An 18,502-nucleotide genomic window follows, 5' to 3' on the forward strand; every position below is an offset into this window, starting at 1 on the left:
TATGTAGTTTTGTAGTTGCTGATGACGTAATTCATTATAACAATAATAAATAATAATAATTAGTAATAATTAATAACAAGTAATAATAATCTATAATTTATAATAAAACAATAATTTATAATGTCTATGACTGTAGGCATAGACATAATATACATAGACATAATATACAGAGACGCCTCATTGACTGGTGCTGCCTATCAGAGCTGACGTTGCAGCGCGACGCCATCTTGGATGGGGCACCCTGCGCCTCAAGTCCATATAGTTCTACTGAAGATGGTGCAGTCCAACTATAATAATCATCACTCGCCAAATTTCCACACACAATAATTTGAATTATGCTTCTTCACAAAATCTGACATATGAAATGACATATTTATAAAGGTAGAAATTAAGGATTTAACAGGTGGTTCTCGCTCTCTCTCATACACCTGTAAACACCAATAACACAAGTCTTCCTTTTTTTGTTTTGGTGGGCCGAGTATATTAAATTTTTTGTAACATTTTCAGGCACATGCATGGGTGCAAACCCCTTCACACATGCAGACTGCCCTTCCACTGGTCCAGTGGTATCAAATTCCACAGGAGCTAATTAAGAGAAGAAAAATAAAATAAACATGGTGAGAAAGCAAAAGATGGGTTAAAGTCTAAGTAAGATTTTTAAGATTTCAGGCTCCGACAGCAGCAGAGCCTGTGGAATCAAACATCAGAAAAGAAGGAAGGAATGAAGAAGGATGATGGGAAAGGGAGAGGAGGACGAGGAGGGAGGGTTTGTTGTGGAGGCAGGAACAGAAGGGGTGTTAATAAATAAGAGCGAGTTGGACACCCCCCTCCCTGTGTGACAATCCGTTCTCAATACTGATCAGTGTGGCCGCCGGGCGCTGCTCTCTCTCAGCACCAGGCTTCGGCTCTGCGCTGGTCAAAATCAGCGATGAGCCTCTTGATGTGGGCCAGCTTGTTGTGCAGGTATTCACAGCGCAGCTTCTCCTTGTGGTAGTTTGGACTGTGCTGTGATTAGGAAAGAAGGAAACAAGACACAAACAAACCAGCTTCAGAAATTGACTGAAGAGCAGAGATAGAAGATGCATCTCTTGTTTTCAACACATCGACGTGTTCTTCACATAAGAAGCACAAAGCAAAGGCCCTCTTCAAATTAACCAGACGATGTGTGGAAAACAAACTAAGAACCCTCAAACCTCACATTTCTCTTTTCTCACAGTCCTCGGATGAAAATCTCTGTTCTTGATGACGATGTACAAACCTTCATCCCCGTTTACTTTCCTCACTCACTGCAGATTTGCAACATGTTGATCTTTAGGGCAGTCCGTTTGTCCCATTATCCTCACTTAACTTCCCAGGTAACAGGCTAAAGGCACAACCCGAGGTCAGAGTGTTTCCACCTTTCCACATCACTTGGTTCCAAAGTCACTGGTCCAGATGTCCCGTTTCTCAGCCTCACGGACGAGTCAGAGGAAGTTGCTGGTTGTGTTGCAATGCAACATGTCCCTCCTAATGAAATCTTGTTCAAACATTGTTGCTGGACTTCCTCGAACGTTGCAGAATCTCTTCTTTTTAGTTTTCCTGGCATTTTGTTTCGTCCTCCACAGACCTGCAGCTCTCGTCTGATGGCATGTATTGAAGCTTTTCTACCCAGGACTGTTTAAATCGCCTCACTCTGAGTTGTACACACTGCACAGCATCAATCAGTACTTCAGAGGAACTCGGGATTCTTCAAAGTGACAGCAACGACACTAAAAGTTAGGATATTTTGCTCTTGAGTGAAATTTCAGGAGGAACCTAAAAAAGCACTATAACTTTTACCAAAGCCAAATAACTAAACTTTTTATAGTGTAATTTAGATATAACGTTTATTAGCTGGTAGATCCTGGTGCTTCAAATGAATTTACAAATCTTTTGCACTTTGTGCTTATTTACGTTTTAGAGCTCAAATATAACATTAGAAACTCACAAAGAGAGACTATGGATGGGAGGACTAATTTGACATTTCAACCTTTGCACTGTTTTCATTGGCTGACATCTCTGCAGGTTTGAGCTTGAAGACTTTTTTACAGAAGCTCTGAATATGAATCTCATATGAATGAGTCGGCAAAACAAAAGTACTCACCTCTTTCATCTTTTTGTACTCCTTCAAGACTTCTTCTTGCACCTTCTGTAAAAACAACAAAAAAGTCACAATATATCATTGAAAAGTGTTACAAACCACATATTCTGTCTGTGTTGGTGTAAAAACAAAAGTGCATCTCCTACATTTAACTGCACAAAAACCAAGGTGCAAAAATTCTTTTCATAAATTTGTCACTATTCTGACATCGGTGTTGCAGCTCTCAGGGAACAGATGTGGAACGTTGACAACACAATTATTTATTGTTGATTATGAACAAGCGTTCCCTTCTGTGTGGCACTACGTTCGATGGCAGCCCATTAACAATGATTCAGTTGTGAATGAGAATAAACTGCACGTCTCATTACATTATGCTGAAGCCAACTGAGGCCAACATTAGAAGTAAAACAATGGAAAGATGAAAGTATAGAAAAGATACTTTTTCTCAAAACAGTGAAACCAACATCATTTACATTTAATGATCATTAACTGAAACAATCTTTCCTCCCACCGATCCTGAGAATTTATGTCTTAAGGTTCATTTTCTGTTATAAGTGAGTTTTATGGCTCATAGATCTTCATTTTGTAGCAGAACCTTTAAAATAGAATCAATAACGTTCACTGAGGGTCAAACACTTTGCAAAGCTTATTTTGCAAGAAAACAGTGAAGGGACAAAATTTACAGAAGATAACTTACTTAATTAGGAGCTTTGTAATTAATCACATGTCAGGATTTGACATAAAGTCATTTTAATACAACAAAAACAGATTTTTGTAGAATTTTTTTAACCTTCTAATGTCAAGAAAACAATTGTTGGTTGTTTGAATAAATCCTTTGGAATTAAATTAATGTTAGTCATGTTTGTGACTTCTTGTTAAGAATTGAGGCGATACCTCGGTGTTGGACAACTGAAAATCTTTGATTAATTAAGATAATAAATTACCAGCACTACAGAAAATAGCAGATGTGCAACTGCAAGGAGTAAAAAAAAAAAGAAAGAAAGAGACAAAGACAGAAAAAAGACCGCATACTATCATTGATTTCTATATGACCTGGTGCTCTTTGGTGCAGGGTGGCAACCTCCGAATGGGCTTAAGTACTTCTCAGATTTACTCATAGAATATGAAACATCCAGACCCAGGAGGTCCTCATGAAGAGACTAACAGAGTGTTCCAAGAGAGTCAGAAGTAAACAAGGTGAAGCAGCTTTGAATTCCTCCTGACACACTCACTTCTTCTAAATGAGGATTTAAAACAATATTTTTTTATCACATTTAACTTAATGAAGCTTTTATTGTATTTATTCCTCTTTTTATGGCTTTCTTAATCTGATTGATGCTGTATAAATAAATTCGCTCTGCCTTCAACGGCACGGCTGTGCGACGCGAAAAAGATTGTTATAATATGCCACTCTGGATCCATGATGGCTCTTTCAAATAGGGTGTATGTATTGTGATGCAGCAACAAACACAAATCACGCAAACAGGTACTTTCCAAAAAGTATCTCCACATCTGCAGCGCGAGCGACGTAGCACTCTGACGTCATCACGCAGGCCCCACAGCGCTAGGGAAAACATGGACGACAGGAGCGTCTGCACTCCGCTCAGCGTGGAGTCAGACGCTTCAAACTATACTTTTAGTTCCCCTCACGAGGCCTCTGTCTCAGATGCTGACAAAGTAATAAACACTAAATCAGATAGTACCCAGGTCAAAGGTGAGTTGTGTCTAGAGCCTGAGAAATTCAGCCGTGCGTCGCCCTGACTGCCGAGCTAACGTTAGCATTTTAGCTAAAGGGCGTTTGCAAAACATTAAATATACTCACGTTACTTTAGATCAGCCTTTTTTGTCGATACAAGGTTATTTACTATAGGCCACAATACAATTGTTGACTTTTTTTTTTTTATCTTCCTGAATACTCATGAGCCATTCTTTACCTTTATTTGAATCTCAGGTAGTGTAGTTATGCAAAGTTTTAGTAAAGACACAAAGCTCAGCCGTTTGAAATATCACAGCAGCTCAACTCTCGTCTTTTCTTTGTTTATGTTATTATTATTCAAGCTTAACACATAGTTTTGAACATGACACCAAAAACAATCTGTCATCTTGTTAAGTGCTACTGTGACTTATTTGGTAAGTACACCATCTGAAGTGTGTGTTTTGGGATTCAAAATATTTGGAAGATAATGCTCTAACATTTTGACCTCTTGATTATTTAATGTAGAACCTACTTTGATCAAACAATGGTAACCACTTCAGGCTTTGCAACACATTTTTAAATAATCACCAGTCACAAAGCTGCAATCTGTAATATCTGGATAAAATAAATCAAAATAGACATGGAATGTATTTCTTATAATAATCTGGAATAAACAGCATGGTTCTTATATTTTTATTGATAGTTTTTCTCTTAAATTCTTAAATTCTCTATTGCAGCGGCAAGCCTCAATGTGTAGTAAAACTATATATTTGATTTGAAATACATCAGACTATTATCCACTACATTGTTTTTCTGAAAACATAAAATACCCCCCCCCCCCCCCCCCCCAAAAAAAATGCCGAACAAAATATTCTTAGTAACTTGGGCAGGGTTTTGTTGGTTAGAATTGTCTGTATTGTTAGGCAGTACATTTCTCAAAATTTAATTTCTGTACAAAGTGACGGCTGTTCCTGGTCTCTGAGGTGGCATGACTCGGTTACAGTGAATCAATACAGGATGGATCAGGAGTCAAGCATGACGTCCTCCTTTTTCCCCCCTCCCATGATCAGTTTGGTTATGTGCTGCTGGCTGGTTTTGTGTGTCTTTTTCATAGAATTTAAGCAGATTACAAGATCTAAAAAAAAAAAACTTCTTGATATTATTCACCATCCCAAACAACATTGTTAGTGATGGTTTACAAAAGTAACATACAATAAGAAAGTACAGCTCTTGCACACATTTCCATCAGATTACCAAAAAAAAAAAAAGGTAAAATTTGTGAATTTGTCTGAGCAGGTTAAAAATCAAACTTGCTTGAATCTTCAATTTGTTTTCTTGTGTTACGCAGGGGGTGTGAATGAGGAGGAGCTTCTTAAAGGCATCCTCACTGACAGTTATTGTCATCTGTGCGAGGCTGTGCTGTGTTTTGAATCGCAGCGCGTGTCTCACTATGAGGTGTGTGCCTTGCTTTTTACTCCCCTTAATCACATTTCATTGACCTCAAGTGAGCCTTTACATTAACGCCTGAAATCCCTGCCGTCCACAGGGAAAGAGACACGCTCAGAAACTAAAGGTGTACCTGCAGGCTAAGAGAGCAGAAATGAACAGAGACAACAAGAATCCCCAAGTCAGTATTTATTTAAAGATGTCACCTTTATACTATCAAAAATTATCTTTCTTCACCAGCTCATCTCTTGCATGTTTGTTTGTTTGTTTTCCACAGTGTGCCATGGTTACTGATAAAGACCATTTTTGTGAGTTGTGTAATATGGTGTTTAGCTCCAGCGTGGTGGCAAGATCACACTATGGAGGCAAAGTCCATTCAAAAAATCTCCGCAAACAAGGCCTTCACCTACCAGGCAAGTGTGGATTTTGGAAAAGCATCGTATTGATCCAAATTGCATTATTACAAATCCCCAGTTACTTCTGTTGACGGTGTATTCTCTGAGGAATGAGCACAGTTATTAATCAAAGGCCTTTGCTTTTACAGAGAAATGTGGCGAAGTCCATGCTTTACCAACTGATACTCAAGATCCAGATTCTGACCAGAAAACACTTTCAGAAGCGGGTGCTGGGCCTCCCACACAGCCAACTGCTCCCACAGTTCCCCCACTCCCTGAAGTTGATCTGAAAGACCGAAACAAGTACTGTGCCCTGTGTGCTGCGGTGTTCAACAACCCACTAATGGCCTTGCAGCACTACAATGGACGCAAACACCAGAGGAAGCAGGCCAGACAGGAGCTGCTCAAAGAGTTAGGCGATGAGACACAACAAGGTAACACACAGTCTTTGTTTTATCTGATATTACATAACTTAATTCAAGATTTAATGATGTGTTTCATTTATTTTATTACGGAGAGGAAATATTTGGGGTAAGACTTGAGTCTTGAGCTGCTCCTTTTCCTTTTCCTCCCACTGCCCTCTTGGACGTATTGTCGGTCGCCTCCTGAAAAAAATCCAGTTCACAACAGTTTGACACCCACATGTGTACATTTCACAGAAAAGAACCCATTCATCCACTGTATCGTCAGAGACAGAAAGCCAAACACTTAAGACATTTGCTATTCCCTGTAAAACATCGCTGGTGCTCGGAGCAGCTCGTCCCCTCTGTCAATAACATTTTATATCATCTGAAGTGGAAGTAGGAAGCTCAGCAGAGAGGTAGTTCTGTGTAAGAGTTCTTGTTTCAGTTGGTCCTAGTTGGTAGTAGGTGTTTTGAGTAATGGCATAGTAAAGTGTATTTAAGTTTGAAACGGTCTTCACTTTGTCCCTTTTAAAAAAAAGTGAATTTGTCCTTTGCTCTGTGGCATCAGCGCGTAGAAAAAGATTTCAAGTTGAGGTTGATATTACACTTGGACACGAGTTCGGCCAAATTATAGCGAGAAAAAAACAACAACCTGTGAGTGCTTCAAAAGCCACCTTTTGAATAGTTATATGACGTTATTATTATTGTAATTTCCATTATTTTCAGCCGGCTCCCTGATGTGTCGGACGTGTAATTTGCAATTTGACTCAGTGGAGATGTACCAGGCACACATGGAGGGAAACAAACACCAGATCCGGTAAGGCCAAGCATTTTCTAACAGGCACTTTCAGTCATAGATATCACAGGCCAGATGTTTTTGTTGGCAACGTGGACAAAATTCCAACCAATGTTAGTTAATTAATTAATTAAATAGAATATTGGAAGTAATTCCACTTTATGTGTTCTTCACCAGAGAGAAGAAGGTGGTTGACTTGTGCAACTCGCAACAAAAAGTCTATGACACATTTGCAGATGAGCTGGCGGATTATATTCAGGTTCAGAAGGCCCGAGGAATCGCCGTCAAGACCAATGAAGACCTCCCTGGGGGCGGTGTCCTAAAAGAGGATGAGGAAGCTGAAGATGAGCGTCAACAAGGCTTAGAGGAGAGAGACATAACTGAGTTGAAAATTCCGATGGGCGCACAGCCTCCCATCTCCAACCCTTTTTATCAGCCCCATCCAGGTTGTTATTACCCCGCTGAAACCTGGCAGCCGTCGTATCAGGGTCCACCGTGGCCAGCGTGCGGCTGGGAATACACCTACCCTCCTTCACTGCTGGCGTCCGCAAGCTCGCCACAGTTCGGAACTCGGCCAGCAAAAAGGAAAAAGCTCACCAACGACTCGAGTTCCTCCTCGTATACCTCTTCCTCTTCATCTTCATCGTATTCGTCCGATAGCAGTAGCACCAGTGAAAGTGATGACAGTGGGAAAAGGCGCAGGGAAAAGAGGAAGACTATGAAGGCGAGAAGACAGAGAGGCAGGGGCAAAAGGCATGCAGGGTCGGATAGAGAGCGGTTCAGAATGCATCGGAAGAGGCAGAGAGAGAGAGAGGATGAGTCAGAGAGGAAGGGGGAGCAATCTGTAGAGTCAGCTGAGGAGAGGAGAAGAAACAAGCCGAGACATCATGGAAAGCACAGAAGAAAAGAAAACAAATTCCAGGAAGAAAACCTTGACGTGGAAAGACCTCAAAGGGTGACGGATAAATTGAAACCAGAAGACACAATGGAGAGCAGAAGAGAAACTAAACTACATATTCAGACTGAAGCAGATGTTGAGCAGAGGGAGGGGGGGCAGGAGGAGGGGGGGCAGGAGGAGGCGTCCAAGGCCAAATATAGGAGAGATAAGAAGAAGACGAGAGAGAAGCGGGACACCAGAACAGAAGAGGAGAAGCTGTGGGATGACTCCATTTTGGGATGTTAAACTCAGTTTCCCTAGCTGCCATACACTGTCAACAGAACATATTTAAAGCTGTCGTTATCGTCCCAAACGACTGAAGAGTGGGTTTGTCTGTGGGCGTGCTAGCTGGCTAGCCATGTTCAGTCACCATTTGTAAAGAATTCATATTTATCGGACCCTGAAGTCCGTGGGTTTACTTTTCACCTGACCTCATGCATTCAGCTAATCCCTCACTGTGGTGTCGGATCTCCCGTAAGAACCTACGTTTAAGTCTTCTTGACCCGTTTGGCACATCAAGCAAAGAAAAATCACTCGATTCTCAATTGATCGTCTCAGCGGACAAGAATTGTGATTCCTTCACTGACCTGTGGTTGATGCTGTGGAGCTTCGCTCAGAACACCGGTGAAGTCAATAGACGTCTGCAGGCGGTGTTGTCCTGGCAGAAGGCTGTCCGAGAGGGGGACTCGCCACAGGTGTAGCGGCGTGGCCAATATTAAACACAGGTCATGTGCCAGTGCTTTCAGGCTGCACATCAGGAGTGTTGACACACGTGTGCCGTGATGGTGCTACACGGAGCACAATAAACACTTGGGGGGGGGGGGGGGGGGGGGGGGGGGGGGGGGGATGGTCATACAGGTGCAAAGGTTAAAAGGAGCACAGTTCTTCACAGAACCTCGAAGTTTAAGTTTAGAGTTACATGTGATGAGTTGAATAAAAAGCTTGTGATCTGGGATCAAGACATAACGTCGGCAATGCTTTATTTACTGTCAAAATATAGAATCCACTGATATGATGACTCAAATTGTGTTCTAGATAGTGAACCTATCACTAAGTCGGTTCTGACACTGGGCCTGGTTGCTTTGGTACATTTGTAAAAATGAGAGATTACTTACACCCATTATCACAAATATAAATCAAGGAAATGAGCAGCTTGCTGTGTTTTAGTCTGAATAAAAGCACAACCATTTAATTGCCTTACAGGAGCCTTGGAAGTGTTCCGATAAAATAAGTTCTCGAATTAGTACGAACTCAATCACTACATCTAGAACTCATGCAGCTCTCTCGAATGCACTGACGAAGTGTCACAAAGTGTGAAAAGGGGCTGAGAAGAACAGACAAATAGACTCAAAGAACTTCTCAGCTCGACAGAAATTTGACTTGAAGCGACGAAGCTGAGAAAAAAACCCAACAAAGGCTTCTCGGCTCAGCGAGCGTACAGCGCAGCTCCGAAGCCCCCTGAGATCTCCTGTTTTCAAAGAATCCTGTGGTCTCCTTCCTTGTCTTGGTTGAATGTTCGACCCCCGTAAAGCTGTCGGGTTCCCACATCCTCTCGCTTTCAGACCCCCACCAGGCTCTGCTCCGCCCTAAACCTCCAGCAATGTACAGAAAACAGAAATACATGTTGGAGGGCTGATGAGCAGTCAGCACTGGAGGGAAGAATAAAGTTTCTGTGGTTTTTTGGGCGTTTAAACAGTTTCTAGGTTTAAATCCTTTTTTTTTTTTTTGTAAACAATTTTAAGGTAATTTGGCATGCGTTGTATGTATATATAAAGTATATTTACTTATGCAAAGTTCCAAGAAGAGATCTGAGTGTGACTAAAGTGTCGGCCTCGCACCAAAACATTGCAAGATGTAGTTATAGTATATAGTTATAGTAGTGATCGGTTTGCTTTTTAAATTTGGAGTTTATTTTTTTGTTTATTTTTTGTTGGGATTAATTGTGATATATACATGGCAATTATTTTATGCTTCAATTTCAGGAGCTCTGGACAATCTTCTATTTTATTTATGAATCATATTGATGATTTGACACATTGGTCATGAATGAAAATAAAGCATTTGTATACGTGTCAGTCTACAATTATACCCAGTATGCCAGGGGTTTCACATTGGACAGAATTTAGACGGTTTATATCGTAGCCCCTTCAGTTGTTTATATAAAATAAAAAAAAAAGGAACTTCTTATCTTGTGTTCACATGATTTTTCAGTGGTTCGATCATCAGTGTTACAGACGGAGAAAGGATTGAGCGAGAGCAAATGTCTTTTGCAGACGAAGGTAAGGCCATTTAATTTAAATAAAAGCTGAATTTAAGGTACTGCTGCTCATCTTTACTGACATTTCATCACAAGTCATGCAAAATTTCTTATTGTCTTTCATTTTGACTGACGGCGTTAAAAGAAAATGTAATGTCATGCATCCAAATGATGGGACACATTTGGAGCCAAAACACACGGTTGTATGAACGACGCCAGCCTCACTTTGTCCTCATGCTTTCTCGACCTGTATCCCAATGCACCTTGTCCAGAACCTCATGAAGCTATGAGAGAGGACTGTAGCACCCCACTGCCCGGTGTAAATATTTAACACCAATTGAGAAACTTCTGGTGCACTGTTCGTATCTCCACTTCTTTCCAGTTGACTTGTCAACACGGTTCTTACCTTCTATGTTGGTATTCCTGTTCTGCTCTGCTGTTTAGAGCGAGGCGATGTATGTAGGACTCCGCTGTAGGTCATGCACCTGGGCAGAGACCACAACACTGCAACCTGCTTCTCTCTGAGAACACACAGCCCTCTATTGTTAGATTTATTGAACCATGTCTGCTTTCCCGAAACATCAAATTCTCCGTATGATCCCCCGAGTTGAAAGACTTTTTTTGTGTTTGCATGTTTTTTTTTTTCTTTGACCTGGATCTCGGTGGTGAAAACAACGATCAATCTTCAGCTGTATTTCAGAAGAACAGACTATAAATCGTCAAATTGTTTTTGAGTTATACACGTTTCGGCACATTTCTTTTTTCTTCTGCAAGCTGATGTTAAGTCTTTATCTTTTGTTGGCTGGAGGCTGGGCCAATCTGACAGGTCCTGTGTGTCACTTCGGGGTGTTACCTTGAAGACTCAGGGCCGTGCCTGTGCAGTTCCTCCCATCATCTCTGGCAGAAAGACAGATAGTAGGAACAGAAAGCAACGTTACTCTCCCTCGGCGACCGCTCATATTTACGCATGCTTACGCTGGAAACTGGACAAATGATCCCCCTGACATGGACACTGTTGGCAGTATCAGTCTGGACATGTGGTAAGCACGTTTACACCTTCTCTTGTTTTTAAAACCTGTAATTTGCTCGGCATCATAAGTCGACGAAGGGCCGATAGCGAGGGATGTGCTGTTGTGCAGTCAGTGATTTAGTCTGACGACATTACATAATAGTCCTACATCAATCAAGAATATCTGCCACACTTTGGGCCAAAAGGTGATTTTTCCAAGTTCATCCCAAACTTTTTAGAAAGTGTGTTGCCGTCATTTAGTTCATATATTGTTACAATATTATTCCCACGTCGGGTACAATCCGCCCTCGACTGTTAACGATTATGTCATTATCCTCACTGTACAGCTGACTTAGTTTAATGTCACTGTCCGTTTCATATCAGTCATTTTTGCTTCATTTTGGATTTATTGCAAAGGCCTCAAAATATGTCGTACTGAATAGTGCAACTCATCAGATGAAGGCTCAGCGATGATTCGTACTGTGAAATGTCACAATGTGAGCATTTGACTTGCAAAATCCTTTTTAACCTTCAATCTTCAGACAGCGTTTGAACAGTAGCTTATCTTTACATATTTCATAACACTAGTGATTGCAACATGTCAGCATAGCGGTCTTGAAAAAGCACAAAATAAGCATTTGTCTTTTTTTTGTCTAAAATTAGACAAAAAAAAGTCTCAGATTCATTGAAGGCATTTTTCAACATGGTGTCAATGTCTTCTGTCTGTCTTTGGAAAAGAAATTGAAATGTCAGTTTCACAGAGTTAAAATGTGGTTTACGACATATTTTGACTCCATTCCTCCTCTTACAACATATTTTTGTGCTTCCAAAGTTGCATCTGCACACACTCCCAACTTATGTGAACTTTTCTTTTGTGCTTCTTCACGCAATAAGTCTCTAAAAGTTTCTGTCAGTTACCCTGCGTGTCGTTGAAAATTGTGCTTCATAAAACCTGTCTTGACGCTAAATGAACATGTTGGCTTAGAGACAGTATAATGACGGTCCGTAATTTGTGGGGAAGGACTTTATTACTTCAACAAATCCCCAACCGCTATTAATCAACAATTAAAAACTGATTGTTCTGTACTATTGGTGTGTGAAGATGGTGCGTGTGCTGAAATCTTAAAACAGTCTTTTTCTTCTTCTTCTTCCAGGTTCAGGACAGACACTCCTCCAAGAACGCACCAAAGTTCTTTATCCTAAACTAAACGGCGTCGAAACTGTCGAATGCGACTGTGCTAACTTCTCCTGTAACTCTGTCATCTGGTTCCGCAGTGTTTTCAATGCCGACAAAGTAGAATTCATAGGCAAGTGCACCAACGCTGAACGTGTGGCCTATGGGGACGTGGACCAAAATCAGTTTGTACTAAACAAAAAGGGCAACTCATTTGCGCTGCGCATCTCCAGAGTGACAGAGGCAGACGCAGGCATTTATTCCTGTGTCCTAATGGACAGGAGTAACCATGAGATGTGGAAGCCCGGGACACTTCTTCGACCAGGAGGTTTGTATGCCGATTCCCTGAAACGCTTCAAACACGCCGAACGGCAGGTCGCCGCTTGATTCCAGAAGTAAACGTGTCGCTCCTGTCACTTTTAATCAGCTGTGTTATACATGGACAAATTGTACAATGTGTACAAATGCTGTAAACATGTTTAAAAAAAATTTTTATTTTACGTAATACAGCACTTCATGGTTTCCTAGTTGTCCAAAATAGAAATGTATACATTTACATTTACAAACAACTGTACTGTGCATTTGAGCGGCACAAGTATCACTTGACCTGTTGACCTGTTGTTAAAGTATGACCTCAGAGACTTTTGGCACACTTCACTTGAACAAAAAAAAAAAGCATGAAACTGATCGGCTGCTGTTTAGAGACCTGTAACGTGTCAACGGCAAACGTTGTTTTCACTCTAATTTGACAATACGTTGAGTTTATGAGCAACAAGTTATTGTTGGTCTGAACAGTAAATTCATAGATTATTAATTAGATACAGTTGCAATGAGTGAATTTATTGTGTTTCTACAATAAGATTGAACCCTCTGTACTATTTGTAAAAATGGTCATCATATATGTTTGATGTATGTTTGCACATGGTTGTGTGGTGGGTTTTTTTTTTCCACAGTGACCCCTCCAACTGAACCCCCTAAGATAAAACCAAAGCCGCCAGTCAAACCAGTCTGTCCATGCACTGGGAAAAAGCTTAAACGAGGTGAGTCCTATTATCACTATGATAAACTCATCTGCAGCAGCTCAGATGAAGCTCTCGCTAATTTCTGCGTCTTATAATAACGCAGTGATTTAATTGCCATGGAAGAAATGTTGAAGTCAAACATGACGCTGACAAAAGATGCCAATCAGTGTGCTGATTATCTTCGATCGTATCAATGAAACGTGCTGCAACATAGTAATTTAAAACACATGTGTTTTAGCGCCGGATGGCTGTGGATCGCTGGTTCTGTGGCCATCGGTTGGACTTATTACGGCCTTGGCTCTTGCTCTGCTCTGCGTGCTGTACTACTTTAGTCGTAAGTACGGTTCCCGTTTGATGCCATAAATACTTTATCGTAAGGTAGATAAGTAATTATTTCAAGTATGCGCATACTGATTGTAAAACGTAACATTTTCAGTATTAAGGGTATGAAAAACTGTTCCAAAATCTATCTTGTGAGTTTGAACGTGTTCCCCCTTGCAGGGCTTCCGAAGAAATGTCGGCACCACTTTGTGAAGTGAGTCAAAAATCACTTTTAAAGATAAAAAAAAAAAAGGAACGTTTATTTTTTTTTTAGCAATATTCATATTTATCTTCTGCTTTTCTTGCTTCTCATTCTTCAGGAAGCGGCAGATGACCTAAAGCTTTACTGACTTACGGCTCATATCTCATTTATAGTAAGTACATCATTTACGTCGCTTGTGTTGCTGTTTTTGTTTGTTATCGTGTAAAGCAATCTGTGCTGCGTTGCCTTTGTATGCTCCACAAATAAAGATTGATTCATTTAATTTGCATAATTTATGAGTTATTAGAAGTTAATCAGTTCTGCTCTTGTAATTTCAGCGACTTTGCGGGACAGAACTCACGGTGAAGAAACTTCCAGCAGCGGCAAGGCGTCTTTCTATTGCAGTGAAATGTGTCCTCGGCCACATTACCGTTTTATTCTACAAGCAGAAGGAACTTTGTAAGATATTGTTATATACTGAGAGAATTTTATGACTTTTTTTTTTTTTTTTTTGTAAAACTAAGTTCAGTCCAAAGCCCCCTGCAGTAACTTCTCATTTGTGACATTTTGATTTATTACTAATCAAAATGGATCATTAAGATTCAAGAATAAATATTGTTCCTCATGGATGCATCGAAAGAGACATTTGTCACGTCACCAAACAATTTATTTATTCAGCTGACGGTTCCAATCAAAATGTTTCAAACAGATACCAATTTATTTCAACATATTTTGTTTGTCTTCTGTTGTTATTTGTTGTCGTTGTTTATTTTAGTACTGCAGTGTATCGCTTATCTTCCCATCTTGAAGAAGAAAGTTTTGCCATGTTGATATTTCTGTTGGATCAATAAATGTTAGGATTTCTAATCGGTCGCAGTGCTCGATGATTGATAAACCAAACTGCCAAAACTCAGCACGACCTCCCAGATCAATTGAAAAGGTTGTATCAGCGGGTCACACACCGTGCGTATAGTGACTTGTACATTAAGTTTTTAGGCAGTAAGTTTCAAAGCTCCATCTGAAGATGTACGTGCTTGTGTTTGAAGAGGAGAAAGAAAGATTCTGGAGTGGGTGTTGTACTTCCATCGTCAATATCGTGTCTGGCGGAAGTCGAGTAGGTGAGCGACGGGGTTTGGTTTCTTACTTCACTTTTGATATGTAAACATGCATCGAATTCAGTTTCTGCAGAGCCGCTCCAAGTCATCTTTTCTTTTATAAGTCTGACTAACAGGCTTATTTTATGATAAACTCTCACTGTGGCACTTTTTCATACACACAAGGTTATGCACAACACACACACACACACACACACACACACACACACACACACACACACACACACACACACACACACACACACACACACACACACACACTCACACCTGTGTGACTGAGAAGTGCGAAGGCAAGACCGAGTTAGAGGTTTTCTGGTTTCGCAGGGAGTGCGTGCAGCTCTTTCCTGTGTTCTGGAGAGAAGGAACCGTGTATGCTGAGATGCTATCGCTTCGCGTAGCTTTGAGCTCTCCAACTCGTCTCTGAAACAAAACGACCACAAAATGTACCACAGACTGAACCACAAGCACTGACACTGTCGGTAAAAGACAGGACAGGAATGGAGAGACAGCCCTGGTCGTGGTGTTGTGAAATGAGGATATCGGCGAATAAAAAAATTCAATGAAACCCTTGATGCTTGAATCGTGATGCGTTTTATTGGTTATCATTCATTACAAATTTAGGAAAATATACAGTGAACATGATGAAATATATGAATACATTTTTGTGCTTTACTGTATGACAAAAAAGTAAATTTTCTGCATAAGTTCCTAACTATGGCAGTAATATTGCTAAATGAAGACAGGTACAGCCTGTAAAGCGAGTTGACACGGGGAAATTCAGTTTTACCAAATGAAAAACATACAAAATGAGTAATACTTGATACTTCAGCCTGCTTTGTTTCTCATACGCAGCAATCAGCATATTCAATCTTTACAGAGAAACATACATAAAGATTTTATTTTGATGTTTCACTTCCAAAAAATGATTGAATACAATTGACACAGAGTCAATTCCCCTGTGTTATATGGAGCCCTACACATTGAGTGTGTATCATATATTACATTGGATTACACATAAACATTCAGTGGAGTATCAGTTGTATTGCATCGTTAACGACATCGTCATCTCACGGCAAGTTACGTGAACAAAAGATGGCAAACTACACACAGATTCCTCCGCTTGTTTTTCACGAGGGTTTGTTATAATGTCCATGTGTTTATGACGGTACTGTAGATCACTTAACTTGTAAAGAACAGGAATCTGAAAGGCTTTACTACATTTTTATTATTTGTGTTGAAGTCATTAGTTAATAAACACACACACACACACACACACACACACACACACACACACACACACACACACACACACAATTACAAAAGGTGAAAATGTCTAATAAAGCCTAATAAAGTTTCACATGTAAAAAGAAAATGGCACATCTCTTCGGCTCCTCCATTACAGATCTCTTCATTTTACTTACTCGTCTCGATGTTCTCGGCTTCCATAATACAACTCCATATCCCATAATGCCTGAAACGGCCGGTACTGTGGCAGGGTGGAAAACGTGAGTCGCGAATAATAGCACTCGTCTTGATTTACAAGTCGTCAGAATGCTGTTTATTTCCAAACGGTAAGAACGTGTCCCGTGACTGCCTTTTGGTGTCAAGCTGTGCAATTTAACAGTACACGATATTCGTTTTCTCATTGGTTTCCCCCGGTCACCCACTACACACACGTTCACACACACACACACACACACACACACACACACACACACACATATGCGCAGTTTTCAGATTGGAGAACCCCTGTATGACTAAGATAGGGAATCCTATGCAGGTGTGTTTGAGTGTGACTCAGACCCGAAAGAGATATGGAAAGGTGAAGTGGGCTTATCGAGAGCGTCCTGACTGGGTCTCCCTTCCGGCACAGAGCATCAACAGAATCCCCTGCTTACTGAAAACGATGCAAAGACCTGAAACCAGCTTGGTTTCCATCTGGGTTTCATTTGAAATCATCTCTCGAATAGTTTCCGACAATCGGCACACTGAATAACTCCTCACAAGCGTCTGTATTTTTGAGAAGATCTCACAAGACAACGCCAAACAGCCGATGTCAATAAAATAAAAAAAATGGCCTTGTTCTCACTGTTATTGCTTTCAGTCTCTCGCTGTTGTTTTTTTCCTCTATCTCCTCCCACCAATGGAACAGACACATCGCCCACAATAAAACAAACGTCAGCGCTGTGGGCAAAGGCCCATTACCAAAACGTTTTTATATTCCATCACTGAGCACGGAAGACGACGTGCCTTGAATTGCACCTTACCAGCTGCATTTCAGTCTAAAGACGGTTCCAGTTCCTTTTAAGTGTTTGACCTGCGGCCATGCGGCGACACAGGATGTGGTTCTTAATTGTTGGTGTGACTTCAGCGCTGGGCTCCTTTGTTGGTCAGAGATTTGCTCTGGGTAATTATTCAAAAGTTGCCTAATATTTCAATATATTCAATCACATTTGTGTGCTCACATTTGTTGCAGGTTTCAGGTGGAAACAGCATTAAATCTTTGAACCCAAGAAGGAGATTCCCACCACTTCATTTCATTTGTAGTGATAATAACTGTATCTGAACCACCGAGTTAAATACCGCGTTGAAAGATCGAGCAAGCATTTCCACGGATCCAGTTACAAACATCACATTTGAATTATGAAGAATAAATAGTATGTATTCGTCTACTCCAACACAGCTCTCTGTGCTCAGTTACTGAAATCCTTTATAGATAGAAGCTTTAAGAAAGGTGTGACAATGCTCGACCTGACAAGTGAGATTAACCAGGTGATTTTTCAGTTTAGCAAACGGGGCCGACAATTTTTTGGGCGGCTTTATTGGTCTTTAAATTTTTGTTTGACTTTCCTAATTGTTATCAATCTTAAAAAAAATTTTTTAAATCCAGGACAGTCTATTGGACAAGAGTAGAGCTGATGACATTCAAACAACATTGCTGTGTGTTAAAAACCCATGGTTGCAGTCTGGAATGTTTATCTTACAAGTTTCGGGCAAAATATCTCCAATAGCAAAGATGTTTGAGTGTTGACTTACATTGTACCGTCACAAAGAAAGAGTTGAGAGGTGTTGAGCTTCTGCTGCTTCGCTCTCTCTGAGCATAAACAGTCAACACCAGGTGTTTCCCATGTGATGCTTTTTTTTTTTTTTAATTCTCGATTGCTGGTCTTCGCTTACAAAGCTCAAACATCCTTCGTAACTTCAATTGTGTGCATGTGTGTGTGTGTGTGTGTGTGTGTGTGTGTGTGTGTGTGTGTGTGTGTGTGTGTGTGTGTAAAACAGATAACTGTTAATAAAAATGGCAATCAACAATAAATTCATCGCTCTTAAATGAGAAAAATACAATTATGAATTGTGAACATGTGACGGCTGTGATCTAAAGGGCTGCAATGAAAGTCACATTCAGACGCCGAGGCAGGAGAAAAGAAACCACTGAGAAGGTTGATAGCTCATGCGGCACACGGGTCTGTAGACCATTTCCGCACGCCTTTGCCTGCAGATGAGAGGAGAGAGAGAAGCATCGCTAGAGGGCAAAGGCTGAAGCTGTGGTTTATTGTGTGGACCATTTCTCAATGTCCCCATGTACTCTGCGTTGAGTCCTCTCAATCA

General features: G+C 40.7%; 2 protein-coding genes across 3 annotated transcripts; both read left to right on the forward strand.

The window, feature by feature from the left end:
• Positions 1–3,680: 3,680 nt before the first annotated feature.
• On the forward strand, positions 3,681–8,757 carry zmat1 (zinc finger matrin-type 1). Its single transcript, XM_080460960.1, has 7 exons — positions 3,681–3,833; positions 5,164–5,270; positions 5,362–5,442; positions 5,539–5,674; positions 5,806–6,090; positions 6,787–6,877; positions 7,034–8,757. The coding sequence occupies exons 1-7, from the start codon at positions 3,695–3,697 to the stop codon at positions 8,037–8,039; spliced, it is 1,845 nt and encodes a 614-aa protein (XP_080317086.1). The 5' UTR covers positions 3,681–3,694; the 3' UTR covers positions 8,040–8,757.
• Positions 8,758–9,730: 973 nt separating this feature from the next.
• Positions 9,731–15,464, forward strand: cd8b (cd8 beta; the record flags this gene model as incomplete). Of its 2 annotated transcripts, XM_080460853.1 has the most annotated exons (7): positions 9,731–11,090; positions 12,214–12,561; positions 13,187–13,273; positions 13,494–13,589; positions 13,757–13,790; positions 13,897–13,950; positions 14,117–15,464. In XM_080460853.1, exons 1-6 carry the CDS (start codon positions 11,018–11,020, stop codon positions 13,913–13,915), a joined length of 657 nt encoding a protein of 218 aa, XP_080316979.1. In that variant the 5' UTR covers positions 9,731–11,017. The 2 variants fall into 2 exon arrangements, with proteins under 2 accessions (XP_080316979.1, XP_080316978.1); XM_080460852.1 differs by lacking the exons at positions 13,897–13,950; positions 14,117–15,464 and having other exon boundaries at positions 10,954–11,090; positions 13,757–13,794.
• Between the last annotated feature and the right edge of the window lie 3,038 nt (positions 15,465–18,502).

Source organism: Lipophrys pholis (assembly GCF_963383615.2).
Source record: "Lipophrys pholis genome assembly, chromosome: 4".
NCBI lineage: Eukaryota > Metazoa > Chordata > Actinopteri > Blenniiformes > Blenniidae > Lipophrys > Lipophrys pholis.

Excerpts from the sequence above, each read along its gene's own strand:
- zmat1 (XM_080460960.1), top strand. The coding sequence starts at position 3,695 with ATGGACGACAGGAGCGTCTGCACTCCGCTCAGCGTGGAGTCAGACGCT. Across the intron at positions 5,675-5,805 it reads ACAAGGCCTTCACCTACCAG|AGAAATGTGGCGAAGTCCAT; the intron begins GCAAGTGTGGAT and ends TTGCTTTTACAG. Across the intron at positions 6,878-7,033 it reads GGAAACAAACACCAGATCCG|AGAGAAGAAGGTGGTTGACT; the intron begins GTAAGGCCAAGC and ends GTTCTTCACCAG.